This window comes from Ostrinia furnacalis, unplaced genomic scaffold (genome assembly GCF_004193835.3).
Source record: "Ostrinia furnacalis isolate ACB-3 unplaced genomic scaffold, ASM419383v2 OfSCF7378, whole genome shotgun sequence".
Lineage (NCBI taxonomy): Eukaryota > Metazoa > Arthropoda > Insecta > Lepidoptera > Crambidae > Ostrinia > Ostrinia furnacalis.
In genome coordinates, this window is record NW_021137617.1 from 102,614 (window position 1) to 118,835 (window position 16,222).

The following is a 16,222-nucleotide window of genomic DNA, read 5'->3' on the forward strand; positions in this document are numbered from 1 at the left end:
TTTCATTAATTTTCACCTATTAGTAAGGATGATCTACCAATTACTTTAGTGGAGCAAAGACGGTTACGGCAAGGGCAAGGCCCGCCCGCCCTGGGCGTAGGGCGGTTAACGCTAGTTTTCGGCGGCTTTGAGGCTACCATCAAAGATTATAAGAAAGACAGGTGAGATAAACTAAGAGTTACTACTTCAATACTTTACCTAAAGATTTCATTCAAAAGGTATAGAAACTTCAGGAAGTATGGTTTAATCAAAACTTTGCCCATTTGCCTAAAGGTGGAGGGCAAGTGTAGAGCGTACCTAATGTGAACCATGAAATAAATAAACAATTAATGTATTTTGTTCTTTTTTCTATTTCAATATTTTTAGATTCCTTTAAAAATATGTTGCGGTCAAAGAATGTGAGATTTCTTTCTTCAGGTTGTAAGTTACTGTAAACTGTTTATCGTTATGAGCTTACTTGTAAATAATTTAATTATAATGCATTTTGATATCTAGACAGTCCAAAACACTTGTTACTCTCGATTTGGCCTCTCAGAGACAATTTATCGTAGGCAGTAAACGCAAACACAAAACTAGTTTACTCATTGTAACCACTGGTTGCGCTCAGTCCACCACCAGTCCCCGCTGAAGATGGGTGCCGACAAACCCAACGGAGTCGTAAACTACTGCCGAAGACCTCCTCAGAGACCGTTCCTCCAGAAAATCCAGTATGCGATCTGGAATCCTGAGGAGAGAACCTTCCTTGGCAGAACTCCTAAGAGATGGGGTGAGTAGACTGTTTGAATCTTATTTTGATGGTAAATGGTTGGTATAATTGAAGATTGATTAATTACTTTAGGATAGTGATTGTTTGGGAAGGTAAAGTTATTAGGTACGTCACTTTAATTACTTTTGAATTGAACATGAAAATGCTTTCAAATATAATAACAAAAATGTGAAATTCCACATCTTAATCTATCGAGTTCATACACTGACAATAAGCATAATGTAAAGAAATGGTTTATGAATTTAGGAGCGAAGTGTTAATAGGTAGACCAAACAGATGTACGAATTTAAAGAGATTTTTCGCCACTGAAAATCTTATTAAGCAGATTCTAGAACCTTAATTTTACCCATAGGAAATTAGATTGTNCCTTAAGAACTACTTTTCTTTTAATAGTCTTCGAATCTTTGGACTAAGATATTTTAGATTTTCCAAAGCTTTCGCTTTAAGCTGCAAACTCTAACCAATTGCAAGTAACGTTTTTATCTTTTCAGTTACATTTCCCAATAATTATTTTCCCAGACACATCAAAGAGAAACTACGAGCTATTCCAATGCTCCTGAAACTTTACAGCACGATACAGGGATCCCATAAATCTAATATTGTACGCACTTACTGAAAGCAACGCATTACCCATTTTATACGGTGCACGCCGGTGATTCACTAACTATGCTATTTCTAAACATATTCCATCATAACTGTTGTGGAAATTATATGTAGCTCTGAAAATGGATTCAGGATGTAAAAATAATGATATTCCCAAGTAAAATGGCTTCTTTCACTATTCTAAATTGATTATTATCAAGAGTCATTATAAACTTTTTGTGTTGCCGTTCTTCCAAGCCATTTAATTATCACCTTTTACGTCGATATATCGTGTAGGTATAATGTGTAACTGTCAGCTCTACATTGGGCACTATGAAATGACCCTTTATACCGGGAATACTGATCGTAAAGGCTAAACTGAAGCAGTAATACTGGTAATACTTAGTTCTGATTACCAGTGATTTAATTCTGTTTTGTTCAAATCCGATAGCTAACTTGGTTTATTACTTCTTTTAGCTTCAATACCACTACTCTAGATCACCGGAAAACCTCTCCCATTCACATTCCCTTTTAGTCAGTTTAAAATATTGCCATAATACGTCATGCAATAAACTTTACGCGCTCGCAAATAGTCGACCTCGGCAACAGGCTGACTGTGGTCGTGCCTATGTTTGTGCCTAGATATAGTAGGATGGCAGGGCGGGGTGGAACTGCTAATGACCGGTTCTCCACCCTTGGTCAGTACCTACGTGTTGTTTGTAATACACTTAACTGAACCTCATTATTACGTGTCACGATATTCTACACTCGGATACGAAGATACACTTAATTAAGTTATGAAATGGTCTAATTGGTTTTCTTCGGCGATGGATTAGTGGTAGAAAAGTTGCAATTAAGCTATTAAAGCGCTTTTACGCCTTCCAGTATAATATTAGCCATACTATCCATTACTTTGGGACAATAATTGTGGCCTGATGCTAAGACAAGTCTACTTTTTCAAACCATGCGATCACCGATGACATCTTTATTAATATCTATAACGCTGTTTATTTCTTTTGCACTAACGTAACTTAGGCAGTTACCTACTGAATTCTGAAATGTTGAATAGAGTGAAAAAGAGAGTCACCACTAGGCCTCGCTTTTTCATTTATTATTTTTGGACAGTTTAGATGTCGTCATCTATCCAAATTCATGTAAGAGTGTCCAACTTTACCATTAGTGTACTATGTTTCCGAGATTGCGACCAACGAACCAACCGCATTTGTTACTGGTTTAAATTGTTACATTTGGTAGAAGCGACTGTTTCCAACACTACGGTGGGAGTCTCGTCGAAATAGAGCCTGAGGGCTGAGTGTGTGTTTACATCAAGACGTGAGCGCGTAAAAATGACGGATTCTACAGCACCCCTAGCGGAAATGTTCAAGAACTAAAATTTTCATAAATTTTTAATGCGCTCACTAATGAGGACGTTTGGTGTAAACTCACACTCAGCCCACTGATCCTATTTTGTTTTGTCTCGTTTCTGTCAAATGAGCTTTTCTCTCCAAATTAAAAGTGGACCGCAGTTTGCCGTGGACCTAAGCGCACACAGTCACGGTGTGTAAGCCAGTGCTATTTCGGCGAATCCATTCGCGCGCTTTACTGTTTGTTTGTTTATGCCATGTACCTACATACTCCATCATAGACCGTGACCTGGAATTGTGGATTTGGAAGTCTCAAATCTATAAAATATTTGGGATGAGGAAGCTATATTTATTCTGATTGAAATTCGATATTTTTGCAAGATGTTGCTAGCCGACTTGACCTCAAGTCTAGGGTTTAAGTCTCGCGAATTAAAAAAATGGTTCATCTGTTTGAACTTTGCTCTGGCAAACGAAAGGTGACTATTTGAGCACCGATGTAGGCCCGAAGTGGTGGACATGTGCCCTGAAAAGGGCTACTAATAAAGAATTAGAATTAGAATGCTCCTGAACTTTGCAGCGAGATTACACTTTTATGCTTAAAAATGACATTGTGGACTAGTAGCATAGCCTTAAACAGGGTTCAAATTACCACTGGCCACATAGAACAATATTATTAAGCCACACACAGCAATCGTTGTGGTCTATTTAGCGCCAGCTGCGCGCGCGCAGTGTCGTGTTTGCGCTTTATATGAGGCGATAATAGCACTATGATGTGGATAATTTACTTATTGACGGCTGTTTGTTAGTGAAATAAACACTTTGTGAAGATAATACAGGCATGTTATGGAATGTTTCCTTTTATTATATGAATAACTAGCGGCCTCCCGCGACTTCGCACGCGTGGATGTCGTTTTACCCTCTTAGAGGTGGAGTTTCGTAAAATCCATTCTTATCGGATGTCTAGGTACACCCTATATTATTAACCTACCTGTAGCGGTGCTGTTTTGTTTTTCATATAAAAGAAACGTTTATGTAGTAATGGAAAATGCAAATTTTCATTAATTTCATCAGCATCACAACTTAGCATGCTAAATGCTATAGCAATGTTAATATGAAATTTCAAAGAACATGAAAAATGCTAATCAAATGAAATTGCGAAATAGTTAATGCTTTGTGCTTTTTATAATACGCTAACCATGAATTTCGCAACTATTTAATTATTGCTAATTAATTATGATTTCGCAAGCTAATGATTAATGCTAATTAATCCATTACAAATTATCATACTAACGAGAACGTTATTTGTTCGTAAGGGCATCTCGTCCAGTCACAAAATAAGTGTCAAACAAGGAAGACATAGATGAAATAACTTGTTCCAGGTGTAATAGGGCTCATATACCTGGTGATGTATATCTGCATCATCATCTTCTTCTCCATCTGCATGTGTGGGCTGCTGGCCACCATGGACGACCGGATCCCATACTTCACACTCGCCGACTCCATCATCGGTAAGAGAAAGCACAATTAACGAATCACGTTTAGCAGTAAAGGTTACTAATAATTTTATTATTGCCTTCAGTAACTACTCATACAGAAATAAGACTAAAGCCTGACGCGGTTTTTGACGAAAAAGTACTTAACTGACAACAACATTCTGAAAAGACTGACTAGGTACCCGTCTTTTTTAATTTAAAAAAACCTAACCTAAAAATGTAAAATGATTTTAATTAATTACCTTCCGTTCAGTCACAGAATAAGTAATAGTACCATGGTTCAGTGTATTTATTCCAAGACACTGTTAGGTTTCAAGTTGTAAATTAATAGCACATTATTAAAAAACATTTAAATTATTATTTTAATACTTGGCTGCCCAAAAACATGGCACCATTTTGAAATAAACACATAGTGCGCGGCTAAGTTCACACCGCTTGTAAATTCAGCAACTTCAGGTTGAAAAAAAATATAGCTAGAATGATGAAAAGAATGAAAATAAAAAAAATATTAAAAAAAAACTTTTTGTGTTCTTGTTTCTAATAATTTTTATTCTATTTTGATATTTCCAGGCAATAACCCAGGCATGGGCCACAGACCGCTGCTCTTCGAAGAGGGAGCGCTGATCTGGTACGACCAGTCCAACTCCACGCAGGTGAAGAAGTATGTCGACAATATCAACGAGTTCCTTGCGCGTGAGTATTGTATATCGTCTATTTTAAGAGGACTAAGGTAGATAAAGAAAAGCAAAGTTTAGCAAAGTATTAAACCAGGCCAAGTCTGCCTCCTCCATGATTTTATGTGTTGGTTTAATGAGGGCTATCGTTTTCATACTTAACAGTTGGCACCCCTGGCGATTGACAGGAACTTACACTTACTTAAAAAAAAAAAAAAAGTATATAAGTAGTATATCCGTTAAGCTAGCACCCATAACACAAGCATTAAGTTGCTTACTTTGGGGCTAGCTGGCGCTGTGTGAAATTGTCCAAAGATTAAAAAAAAAAATAAATACAAAAGTTTAACATCGAAAAACACGAGTTAACTAACAAAAATATATATATATTTAAAATATATATATTTACTCTACAGTGGCGCCATCTTGATGAGTGCAAATGCGATAGTCCTCCTATCACTTTAGCGCTCACCAGTTGGTGCCACTGTTTTCGCTACTAGCAAGTGACAGGACCTTACTCTACAGTGGCGCTAACTGGTGAAACGATAGCCCTCATTGTTTAAATCTGTGTTAGAGCAAATTATTAGTGGGGAGTGGAGGCCAAATCTCTATTTGCTTCTATGAAGAGAGCGGTGCTCGCAGTGGTGCCTGCCTGACCTGATGATAAATGATGACCATGACTATCTCTCTCGGACATCTGTCACTTGATTTGTCCCTTGTTTGTAGGTAGGTCGAAAGTTACGTTGATACTATAAAATATTCTTGTTTATCTTCCAGCATACCGCAACAAAAGCCTGCTCATCAACCAGGGTGTGAACCAGCGCGAGTGTGGCGCCATGAAGCCTCCGCGGGAAGAGGTGTGCGCCTTCGACGTGGTCAACCAGTTCGGGCCCTGCACCAAGGAGAACAACTACGGCTTCGACCAAGGGACTCCGTGCATCATCATCAAGCTTAACAGGGTGAGGGGCAGCTAAACAAATGTAGTTACAAAACCTTACTTAATATGAGATTACTTATTTCGCAGAGAATTAGGTATGTGAGGTTCTCCCTTCTAGAAAGGTGGAGCCCACTCATTTTGACCTCTTAAAAGTCCAGCTAGAGCCGATAGATTAACTCACGTTTCGTCAACGGCTCGTGCCTTAGGGCATAGGTACGATATTGCAGCGTGTAGATCCAGTCAGGGCATCAGCTGCAACTATCCTATAGTAGCGCGAATGTTCGTATGTTGTGCCCAACCCCTAGTTTAGACCTCACAACGATGAAGGAGCGCCCACTTTAGGTTACTGAGGCATCAAACAACAAAATTGAAAAATAATTCTTAACTAATCATAATATGTTTTTTCAGTTATATGACTGGAAACCAATCTTCTACGACGATCCCGGGGATTTGCCGCAGAACATGCCTCCTTACATCAAAAACTTCATCAATAACACAACGCCAGAACGAGTAAGTTTATTTACCGCTTTTTCCGAATTATTTTCTTTTATAAAACTGTATTATGTTACTGATAAGGAAAAAGGTCACTTTTATACATTCAACAATTAATACATTGTTAAAAAAATAATATGAAATCATATTCCAGCGCCGCAGCGTGTGGCTGACGTGTATGGGGGAGAGACCTGCGGACGTGGAAGCCCTGGGTCCTCTGAAGTACTACCCGTACCCAGGGGTCCCTGAGGTGTTCTTCCCGTATGACAACACCCCTGGCTACCTGAGCCCGCTGGTCGCTGTACAGCTGGAGAAGCCAGCGTGTAAGTATCACAGCATGAATAGTAACTTTTCACTTTAAACATTCATTTCTAGAAGCGTTTCATTGCACCCAAACGACGTCCACTAAAAACTTTCATAAAATAATTTAAAAGCTTCCCCCAAGAATTTCCACATCGGTTGTGCTGTCCGTATCTCAGGATTTGTAACATAGTTTTTCTTACTATTTAAAATAATACATGACTTTGTGTAGTTCGTGTAATATTTTTCGACTCATTCTTCAAAACATAGGTGACGCGCAAATCTTCTATACTTATACCTAATAAATCTGTAGAGAGGTCAATTCTGTACATGAAATATATTTTCAAAATAACTATCAAGGGGTGATTAGTGATCGATACTGATGCCAAAAATGCAATCAGTAAATTTTTTGTCTGTCTGTCTGTATGTTCCTTATAGAAACAAAAACTACTCGACGGATTTTAACGAAACGTGGTACAATTATTCTTCATACTCCTAGGCAGGTTATAGTATACTTAGGAATTCCCACGGGAACGGGAATTAGCGCAAAATCCTTTTGTATGAAAAATCTAAACCGCTTAAGTTAGACGCTTGAAATTTGGTATGCAGATAACTTAGTAAATTTAAAGCTTAGTTACAACAGGATATTGCAAAATTCACGGGAACGAGAGTTAGCGGGAAAAAATATTTGTATGAAAAAATCTAAACCGCGTAAGATAGATGAAGGAGGTAAAACGGGATCCACGCGTACGAAGTCGCGGGCGGCCGCTAGTATGTTAGCTTTCAGACGCGTCAGTACAAGACACGTGACTGGCACAAGACTTGTTTACATGTTTACTAAAACGAACGTACTGGCAAAGCTCTTACATGTTTTATATTTTTATTACGGCGTATTTCCAATGTTTCAGTGGGGCAGATAATAAACATCCGCTGCAGGGCGTGGGCGAAGAACATCGTCTACACCGAGAGCCTTAAGGAGCGGCTCGGATCCACCCACCTAGAAATCATGATCGATAAAACTCCAGAACCGGTGAACATTACCACCGTTTAGGAAGAACTCTCTTACATTTTATATTATAATAGACAGAAAATAAAATCCTAACACAAAGCCACTTTCCGGGAAAATTCGGAAAACTTTTTTTAGATAATGTTTAAGTATAATTTTGAACAGTTTTGGAAGTGCGTCAATAGGCCGTACAGCCAAACGAATGGACCTAAGTACTTAATAGATTAAGGGCTATTTCACCACTAAAATCCATGGGTTTTACAACTTTAGGTTAAGATATCTGACACATGAGCGAAAGTATGTAAAACTTTTTCAGGAATCGTGAGAATACGCCCTTAGTTTTTAGATCTAGTCACATTGAATTAAGAAGTGAATATGAAATGCTTAGATACTATTAGTAATGGGATACATTTATATCCCTATAGCACTTTTAGGCCTATGATTAAAATGCAACTTTCACATATTTTTATATTGAAACTTACATTTCTACGAATATGAATAACATAAAACCATACCATGTTAACCAAATGATGACATATCAGTGATAATGTTTACATTAACCTAAGTAAATGAAAGACTAATGAAAAATAAACACTACCTATTAGGGAAGAAATGTTGAAAGTCAAAATGTATTAAAAACTATTGTGCTTTGTAATACGAGGTGTTTGTGTTGTAAAAGGTGAATGAATAAATCATTGTTGATCAATGAAAATTCGAGTTTCAATTGACGATATTTTCATGAATGATAACAATGTTGAAATAAATAAACAAGTATTTTCTTACTAAATTTAATCATTCCTTTCATAATAATTTACAAGGTAATCTCACTCTTGAAAACATTAATTCCACATTCATAAAATAATTTAATACTTAACCCTTTGAAAGGCATTTTCAAGTTTATCAAATACTTACCTGCCTGAAACAAACTTGTTCTTTGGTACGGAATTAACCTTTGGTAACAATGCCTTTGTTCTTTGGACTATTACGTCATTAAGCAGCATAATAAAACAATGTAGAAGGTACATTGGGAAGTACATTTCGTTTAGGTTTTGTACTTCCATCCATGTTACTTCCCTATGAATCCACTTTGCATCTGCTCTACTGCACCCATGGACAATTAATTTTTAAATATGATAGAAAAAAACATAGAGTAGAGCTACATTAATAAACATCACACGGTTTTGAGTATAAAAGGCTCTGTCATTTCTACATCCGGCTGAAATTCAGCATTCGATCAGTCTTCGTTGATACTATTCTGGATTTCTCGTAGAATATTTTAAGTTCATCTATAAAAAGGGCTGCTAGAAAGCTACGAAAAACAATGGAAACAATTTCGCCATGTACAATTTCGGTTCCATCTCTCTGCTACGTCACCTCGGACTAAGTGTAAAACAGCAGTGTCTTTATAAGCTAGTCTCCGGGTGCAGGTCTGTCGGGCTAGGGTGCACGTGACGATAAAATCTTAACGATGGTCTTAGACGACAAACGCCTACAATGCTAGGCTATGATGCGCGTGACGATAATATAATGTTTACTTTACACGACAAGTCGCTGACATAGCCCGACGGATTAGCAAGCTGAAGTGGCAATGGGCATACGCAGAACTGACGGCCGATGTGACAGCAAGGTTCTGGAATGGAGGCCGCGTACCGGCAAACGCAGCGTGAGACGACCACCCACAAGGTGGACCGACGACATCATAAAGGTAGTAGGAAAGCGCTGGACGCAGGCCGCTACCAACCGGGTAACATGGAAAGCATTGGGGGAGGCCGGTAGGCCTATGTTCAGCAGTGGACGTCCTATGGCTGAGATGATGATGATGATGATGATGATTACACGACAAGCGTCTATCGTCTAAAATCGATAAGACCTCGATAAGATTTTATCGTATCGCATCCTACTCCGGTGATGGTCTACTCGATCATGATCTCGATGTGGACGGTGCCCATGCCCTCGTGGCGGTCGTACATGATGTTGTGCGCCCACGCGCGGCACTCCATGTTGATCAGCATGCCCGCTGGAATACAGAACAGTTAAGTTTAAAGAATTTTATTTATATAAACGTGTAAATAAATTAATGTGCGTCTTACAAATCGAAGGTGTCATAACGAAAGCGACATGTGAAGTCATGAGAAGAAATTTTAGTTCACAGAAATGTAAGTTTTAAAGTTTCAGTACTGTGTAGGTATGCATTTTGAGAGTTTGCTTTAATAGTTGGATCTAAATTAATAGTCAAATTATTGTCGACTCTATCCGACAAAGAAAGATGCTGTGTATATTTACGCTAGACTAATTATTTAACACAAACATGTAGTAAAAATTAATGAATGCCTTTCCTTTAATCCGTTTCATATGGCTTCTGAAATTGTAATATTAAGTAATGAGTGGACACCGAGAATGGAGTAGTGAAGAAAGTGTGTTGTAAACAAACAAAAATACAGTGGTACGGTAGGTATAAGTGTACTCACTCTTAGGCCTCTGCAAATGCACTGCGACCAGCGGGCTGAGGTAGCCCTCCTGGTTGGTGTAGGGGAAGTAGTAGCCGGGGAAACCCCGGTAGGGCATGTACGTGATGGGCCCGATGTTCTCCCGGTCGGCCGGGTTCTCGCCCAGGCACGATACCCACACCATGTTCAACTGGAAAGAACAAGACAGTCTTTTAAACTTCTTGATAAATCTTTGCACGAGAATCCACTAGTATTTAATTATTTAGCTTAGCCAAACAATGGGCTTGTCGATAGATACTCGTATTAGATAAAATTCCGAAAGCATACACTAAATCTTCTTAGCATTTACGCTTTTGGCACTTGAACACACAAAGCAAGCAAATATCTTTTTTCAAATTCAAATGGTTTATTGCATGTCACATTACAAATAAGTAGTGGTGTGAAAATCTTGGAAAATTATTGCTAAAATCTTTAGCGAGAAACTGTAGTCAACCTACATAGGTAATTATTTAAAGTCTGTTTCTCACGCAAACACAAATGTACCCAAAAGTAAAAGAGGAGTAGGCTTTACAAAATGCCCATTTGTCGCGGATTGAGGACTCTAATAGCCTTAAATTAAGATCTACTTACATAATTCTTATCATACGCCGTCATATTCCTGATGTGCTCCTTCAGGTCATCAGGCATGTCGACGGGCAAGCTGTCGGAGCTGTTATAGTAGTGGGGCTTCCACCCGAAGATCTTGTTCAGCTTCAAGAAGATGCAGGGCGTGGACTTGTGGTAGGCGAAGTTGTTGTCCTCAACACAAGGGCCCCAGGCGCTGATGTCCACGTCACACACCTTACCCGCTGGAGGAGGCAGTTTGAAGTCACAGTTGTGGATGTTCTGACCAGCTCCAGCTTTTTTGCCGTCACGTTTGTAGGCTGCGAGAGACATCGACTTAGTAAAAAAATGGAAAAAGTAAAAAAATAGGAACAACCATGATTCATGGTTTTAGTGGTCTGATTCATGACAGAGTAGTTTTTATTTCATTGCATAGGTGTACTGAACTATTTAATCATGAAACATTGGGTGTAGGCGTTATAATAAGGAAGCAGCTATAAAAATGTGATTGCCTTAGTCAGGACTCTAATTTAGCAAACTCAATTTTTATCAGTTTAAATGATAGGTATTTTATGTAAATACCTATCGCAATGCAGCTCACTCATATGAAGCCATAAAGAAAAACAAATCACATTTTGCTATAATTTGATGATAACAATGACAATATGATTTAAAAATGCACGAATTTGATGCTGCTCCAAATTAAGGAATCGAATTCTACGAAAATTAACCTAAATGAACTTTTGCCCCCCTGGTCAAGTTGCACTTTTTGATCGAATCGAAAATCGAATCTGTCATAACTCCTTATAACCATTTTTCGACTGGTTTGCGATTATAATGTGCACTTTGTCTAGACCCACTGAGCTATGAGAAAGTTTAATTATGTTAAGAGCAAATGCTCACCAGTCAAGAACTTGGACATCTGCTTCACCCAGAACTGGTGGCTGCCGGGGTCATTTCCCTTGTACCAGATGACGCTGCTAGCAACCTCTGGCGGCGTGGGCCTGAAGCCCAGCCCTGGGTTGGTGCCGATGATGCTGCTCTCAAGCTGCCACATAGGCTTCCGCGCGTCCAGAAGCTGAAGAAAGGTCCACATGCAGATTGCCACGAGGATCGCCAGCGCCATGTAGAAGATGAAGTAGAATAAGGCTATTTTGGCTGTGGAAGAAAGGAAAAGTTTTATTTTTAGAAACTTTAAATTGAAATACTCGTATCATACTGAATGATATTCGTAAATATTATACTGAATGATACTCGTAAACGTACCAATCATGTTACAGTCAAAAGTCATAACTGGCCGAAACCAGTTTTGACTGCAAAAATCAGGCCAAAAGTGGTTCGGACCGATGTTAAAACCACTTTTGGCTGATTTTAGCTATCAAAACTGTTTGACTAAGGGTATCGGTCAAAACCACTTTTAACACACAAATCCATGAAGATTAGTTGCTAATTTGTCTAAGTTAAACAGGGTCTGTCTATTAGTAGGTAAACACATTTTATAGACAACTAGCGGCCGCCCGCGACTTCGTACGCGTGGATCCCGTTTTACCCCCTTAGGGGTAGAGTTTCGTAAAATCCTTTCTTAGCGGATGCCTAAGTCATAACATCTACCTGCATGCCAAAAGCATGAACCGTCCATTGGTTAGGGCTGTGCGTTGATAGATCACTCAATGTCAGTCAGTCAATCAGTCAGTCAGTCAGTCAGTCACCTTTGAGATATACGTATTAAGATTAAAAACATTGAAGTTGTTTGACGTTACTGACCATGCTTAGTGAGTGACTCTACTCTTTGAAGAATTAGGTTTTACAATCGTTCTACATTGTCAAAGTACATTTTCTCGTTCTTTTGGGTCTCCAATTGGCTAGACCCTGAGCCGTCCGGTCGTGGCCGCTCGCGCAGGAAGCCCGTAATGCGCTCATTGCGACAATTGCCCGAGCTTCCGCCCAGCTCCTTCTGATTTACTCGCGACTCGTTACTGACTTAGAGTATTTGGGGCAAAGATTATGGAACTTGATGGTCTACTTATTTGCCTAAAAATATGTAGGATTTGTGGATGAATTCTTGAGTATTTAGCGGATAAAGTAAAAAGTTTAAGACTTTTAAGTGGACATTATTTGTGATAAGTTTTTCTTGGATTTCCGAGTTTTTAAGCGATTTCTTTGAATCGGGGAATGTGAAGCGAGTCACAATTTAGTAAAAATTGTTGACGTTATAAAGAGGATCAATTTCGTTAACGTGAGTTAAATAATAAAACCACCGAAATTACAAGAAAATCTGGCCACTTTTATAAATCATAGCCTAATATTTGATGAAAGTTTAGTTTCATAAAGATCGAAGAACTTAGTTATGACCTAAGATTATGACATGAAACAGCGTATTTCCAAATAAGTAACTAATCATTTTCACAAACTTTCCAGACTCAAGAGCTTATCGTAACGTGAGGAATTTGAAAGTTTTATAATATCAGTGCTAGTTTATAGTCCATTTACCTTCATAGCTACAGTGAACAGTTCATTTATAAGTACTGGACAAAGATGTAAATTATTATGTGCATAATACGAAAATTACATTTCACCAAAAAGTTTTTGGTAACAAAGGTAAAATAACTGACTTACACCAGCTAGCTCCGGTCCTCCCGCAGAACTGCCTTGTCTTCGGGTTCCATATGAACCTCCTGAACTTCTCCCCAGCCGTCAGAGGGTCCTCCTTCTCCTTGTAGTAGAGGTTGAACCTCTCCAAGCTCGTCAGGTCGGAAGGCCGCTTCTTCACGGTCATCTTCTTGACTAGATTTCGCTTTTGGCTCTACAATTAAATGTAAATCAAATGAGGCGATATTTCCATTTATGGCAACTTTACAATGACAGTAAGGTAAAACAAGCGAAGAAGACGTAGGCTGAGTTGTACCACCTAGCTTTGACCGTAGCTATAACGGTAACCGGTGCTTTTTGTATGGAGTTTACAGATTTTTGACGTTTGTCAAAGTTAAAGTAAGAAGGTGCAACTCAGCCTTAATGACGCGTTTTAGAAATACATTGTGTGTGAATTTATTAACATAGATCAAAGGAGAGAACATAATACAAGGAATTGGACGATAAAGAGCGAATTTTCTAGCAATATTTGTTTCTTATAAGAAGGAAGGGTATCCTTCTTCTCAGAAAGGGTTCCACGGTCTATGACAACAATGACAAGTGCACATCGACAAAATTGAATTAAAAAAATTGTAGTTAGAAGGACACGGAAAAATAGAAGACTCCAGTACACAGATTTCGGTTCATAGAGTCGAACAAAAGGGGTTCATTTCCTATACAATAATAGAAAAAGAAACATAAGCACATTAGACACATAAAAATTTAAAGTTTTTCCATAAAATGAGAATCCCAGCTCACCTGTGTCCCGGGCGAGGCGCGCGTGAGAGAGTACCGCGCGGCGACTGCGCCGGCGCAGCCAGCGGCCCGCGCTCAGGATAATGGGACGGCGTCATGCAGTACAGGCAATTCATATAGATTTTGATTGTATTTCTGTACTTGACTCTACCTACGAGGTGAGCATTTTTACCCCGTTTGTACCTACCGTTGTTACCTACTTTGCTAGTTTAAAGGATTTTCAAAAGTTCTCTTAATCCCAACTTAATATTATAAATGCGAAAGTAACTCTGTCTGTCTGTCTGTCTGTCTGTCTGTTACGCTTTCCCGCTTAAACCTCGCAACCGATTTTGATGAAATTTGGCATAGAGATAGTTTGAGTCCCGGGAAAGAACATAGGATAGTTTTTATCCCGGTTTTTGAAACAGGGACGCGCGCGATAAAGTTTTTCTGTGACAGACAAAATTCCACGCGGGCGAAGCCGCGGGCGGAAAGCTAGTAATAATATAAAAATAAAAGTCAGATAAGTAGTCAGAAATAAATGTAGATGCTGTAGGTAAAAGTAGTCTGAGATTACACTGCAATAATACGAGTATCTCCACATGAAATTTTGTTTAACTAGGTCGAGCTCGGGTGAGATTAATATTGGACTCAGCAGTATGAATGTAGGACCTAACTTTTAGCTTGGACTTTTTAATCATCTGCATCATACGAGTAGCTTAACTTTTGCAGAATATAGTACCAAATAAATATAGATGGGACCTGGGACAAATACAAAATAACAAACGACAAGTTTGCGTTTTATATGAGTTCAGATACAGGGGGATTCAGTTTCTTGTTTGGAATCAATTATTTCGATTTTTTTTATCAAAACAAAACTAATTGGAAATTAAAGCAATTTGTATCCATATCATTCCGTTTGAGCCTAGTGATTTCGAGAAAGAAGATTAGGACCACGTCCCAATTCACTTATCTTTGGTAATTTAGAAAGAGTTGGTCTTGGCTTGAACACTAAATGACCTCATAGTATTGATATTCCGTATTCTGGTTTTATTTAAGGTCCTTATTTTCTTGAGCAAATGGGTGCATCTTGCTGAAGAACGTTCCTCGGCCGCCCCCTCACGCGCGTAATTTGTGTGCTGTGATTATGCGAGGATATCGTCTGGCGCTTCGCCTTGGGACCGAATGGGATGTGTCTTCGGCCTTGTCTAGGCTCTTAGACTAGTTATTAAACTTTATTTATTGTGCTGGTTAGAGCCTAGCACCTCATATGTTTTAGAAATCAAAAATTCATAAAATCATACCGGGTTGGAATTTCATTAATCTTTGAAGACCTTTCTACCATTCCTATACTAAGATATAGATTTTGGTAGCAGTTCCCATTCTACTCGTACTACAGTATTCATCTTCTATAGACATGCAAATTTATATCGTCTCCGCAGAGCACCCATTTCATATTAGTACTTATTCAATGAATACCTTTATTATCATCAAAAAATTCCTTCAAGTCATAAAATGTTTTAGTCAGTAACCACCTCAGCAAGGCTGTCTTAAACGATTTATTGTTTAGAGTTTTAAAGTTATCTGGTATATTGTTGTAAACTTTTATGCACATGGCTATACAGCTCTTACTAAACTGCGCTGTTTTAGGCATATCGTTAAAAACCAGTCTATTGGAGTTTCTAGTATTTCTTGGATACACATTAGATGCCCGTGTAAATAAGGTTTTGTTAAGCTGTACAAATACACAAATTTCATAAACATACAGAGATGTTAAAGTCAGTATACCATGCTTTGCAAACCATGGCCGGCATGATGTGCGTGGAGGAAGTCCACATATTGCTCTCAAGCATTTTTTTTGTGCAATAAATGCTCTTTGTACGCCTGTACCATTGCCCCACACTATAAGGCCATAGCGTAGTATAGAGCCTATGTAAGCATGATATGCTGTAATGGCTGTTTTTACATTAGTTACATTTCTAACCTGCCTTAATGCAAAAACAAATTTATTGGTTCTACTACAGATATTATCTATATGTGTTTTCCAATTAATATGTTTATCGATCGTTACACCCAAAAAGAGTATACTAGAAACATGCAGATTTTGTCTACATATTAACCAAGTTAAGTTCATTCAAACTGAGTGATTCATAGAGCCGGAACATGACCGACCGCCACTGGTTTCGGTAACCGACTAC

General features: G+C 38.6%; 2 protein-coding genes across 2 annotated transcripts; one reads left to right on the forward strand and one right to left on the reverse strand.

Moving 5' to 3' along the window:
* Nucleotides 1-618: 618 nt before the first annotated feature.
* LOC114364332 (sodium/potassium-transporting ATPase subunit beta-2) lies at nt 619-7,968 on the forward strand. Its single transcript, XM_028320450.1, has 7 exons — nt 619-766; nt 4,092-4,220; nt 4,776-4,898; nt 5,654-5,835; nt 6,222-6,323; nt 6,460-6,628; nt 7,514-7,968. The coding sequence occupies exons 1-7, from the start codon at nt 631-633 to the stop codon at nt 7,654-7,656; spliced, it is 984 nt and encodes a 327-aa protein (XP_028176251.1). The 5' UTR covers nt 619-630; the 3' UTR covers nt 7,657-7,968.
* A 449-nt stretch (nt 7,969-8,417) lies between these two features.
* On the reverse strand, nt 8,418-14,132 carry LOC114364339 (sodium/potassium-transporting ATPase subunit beta-2-like). Its single transcript, XM_028320457.1, has 6 exons — nt 14,049-14,132; nt 13,278-13,464; nt 11,565-11,819; nt 10,689-10,981; nt 10,080-10,248; nt 8,418-9,628 (listed from the first exon to the last, which is right to left on the reverse strand). Exons 2-6 carry the CDS (start codon nt 13,435-13,437, stop codon nt 9,525-9,527), a joined length of 981 nt encoding a protein of 326 aa, XP_028176258.1. The 5' UTR covers nt 13,438-13,464; nt 14,049-14,132; the 3' UTR covers nt 8,418-9,524.
* Between the last annotated feature and the right edge of the window lie 2,090 nt (nt 14,133-16,222).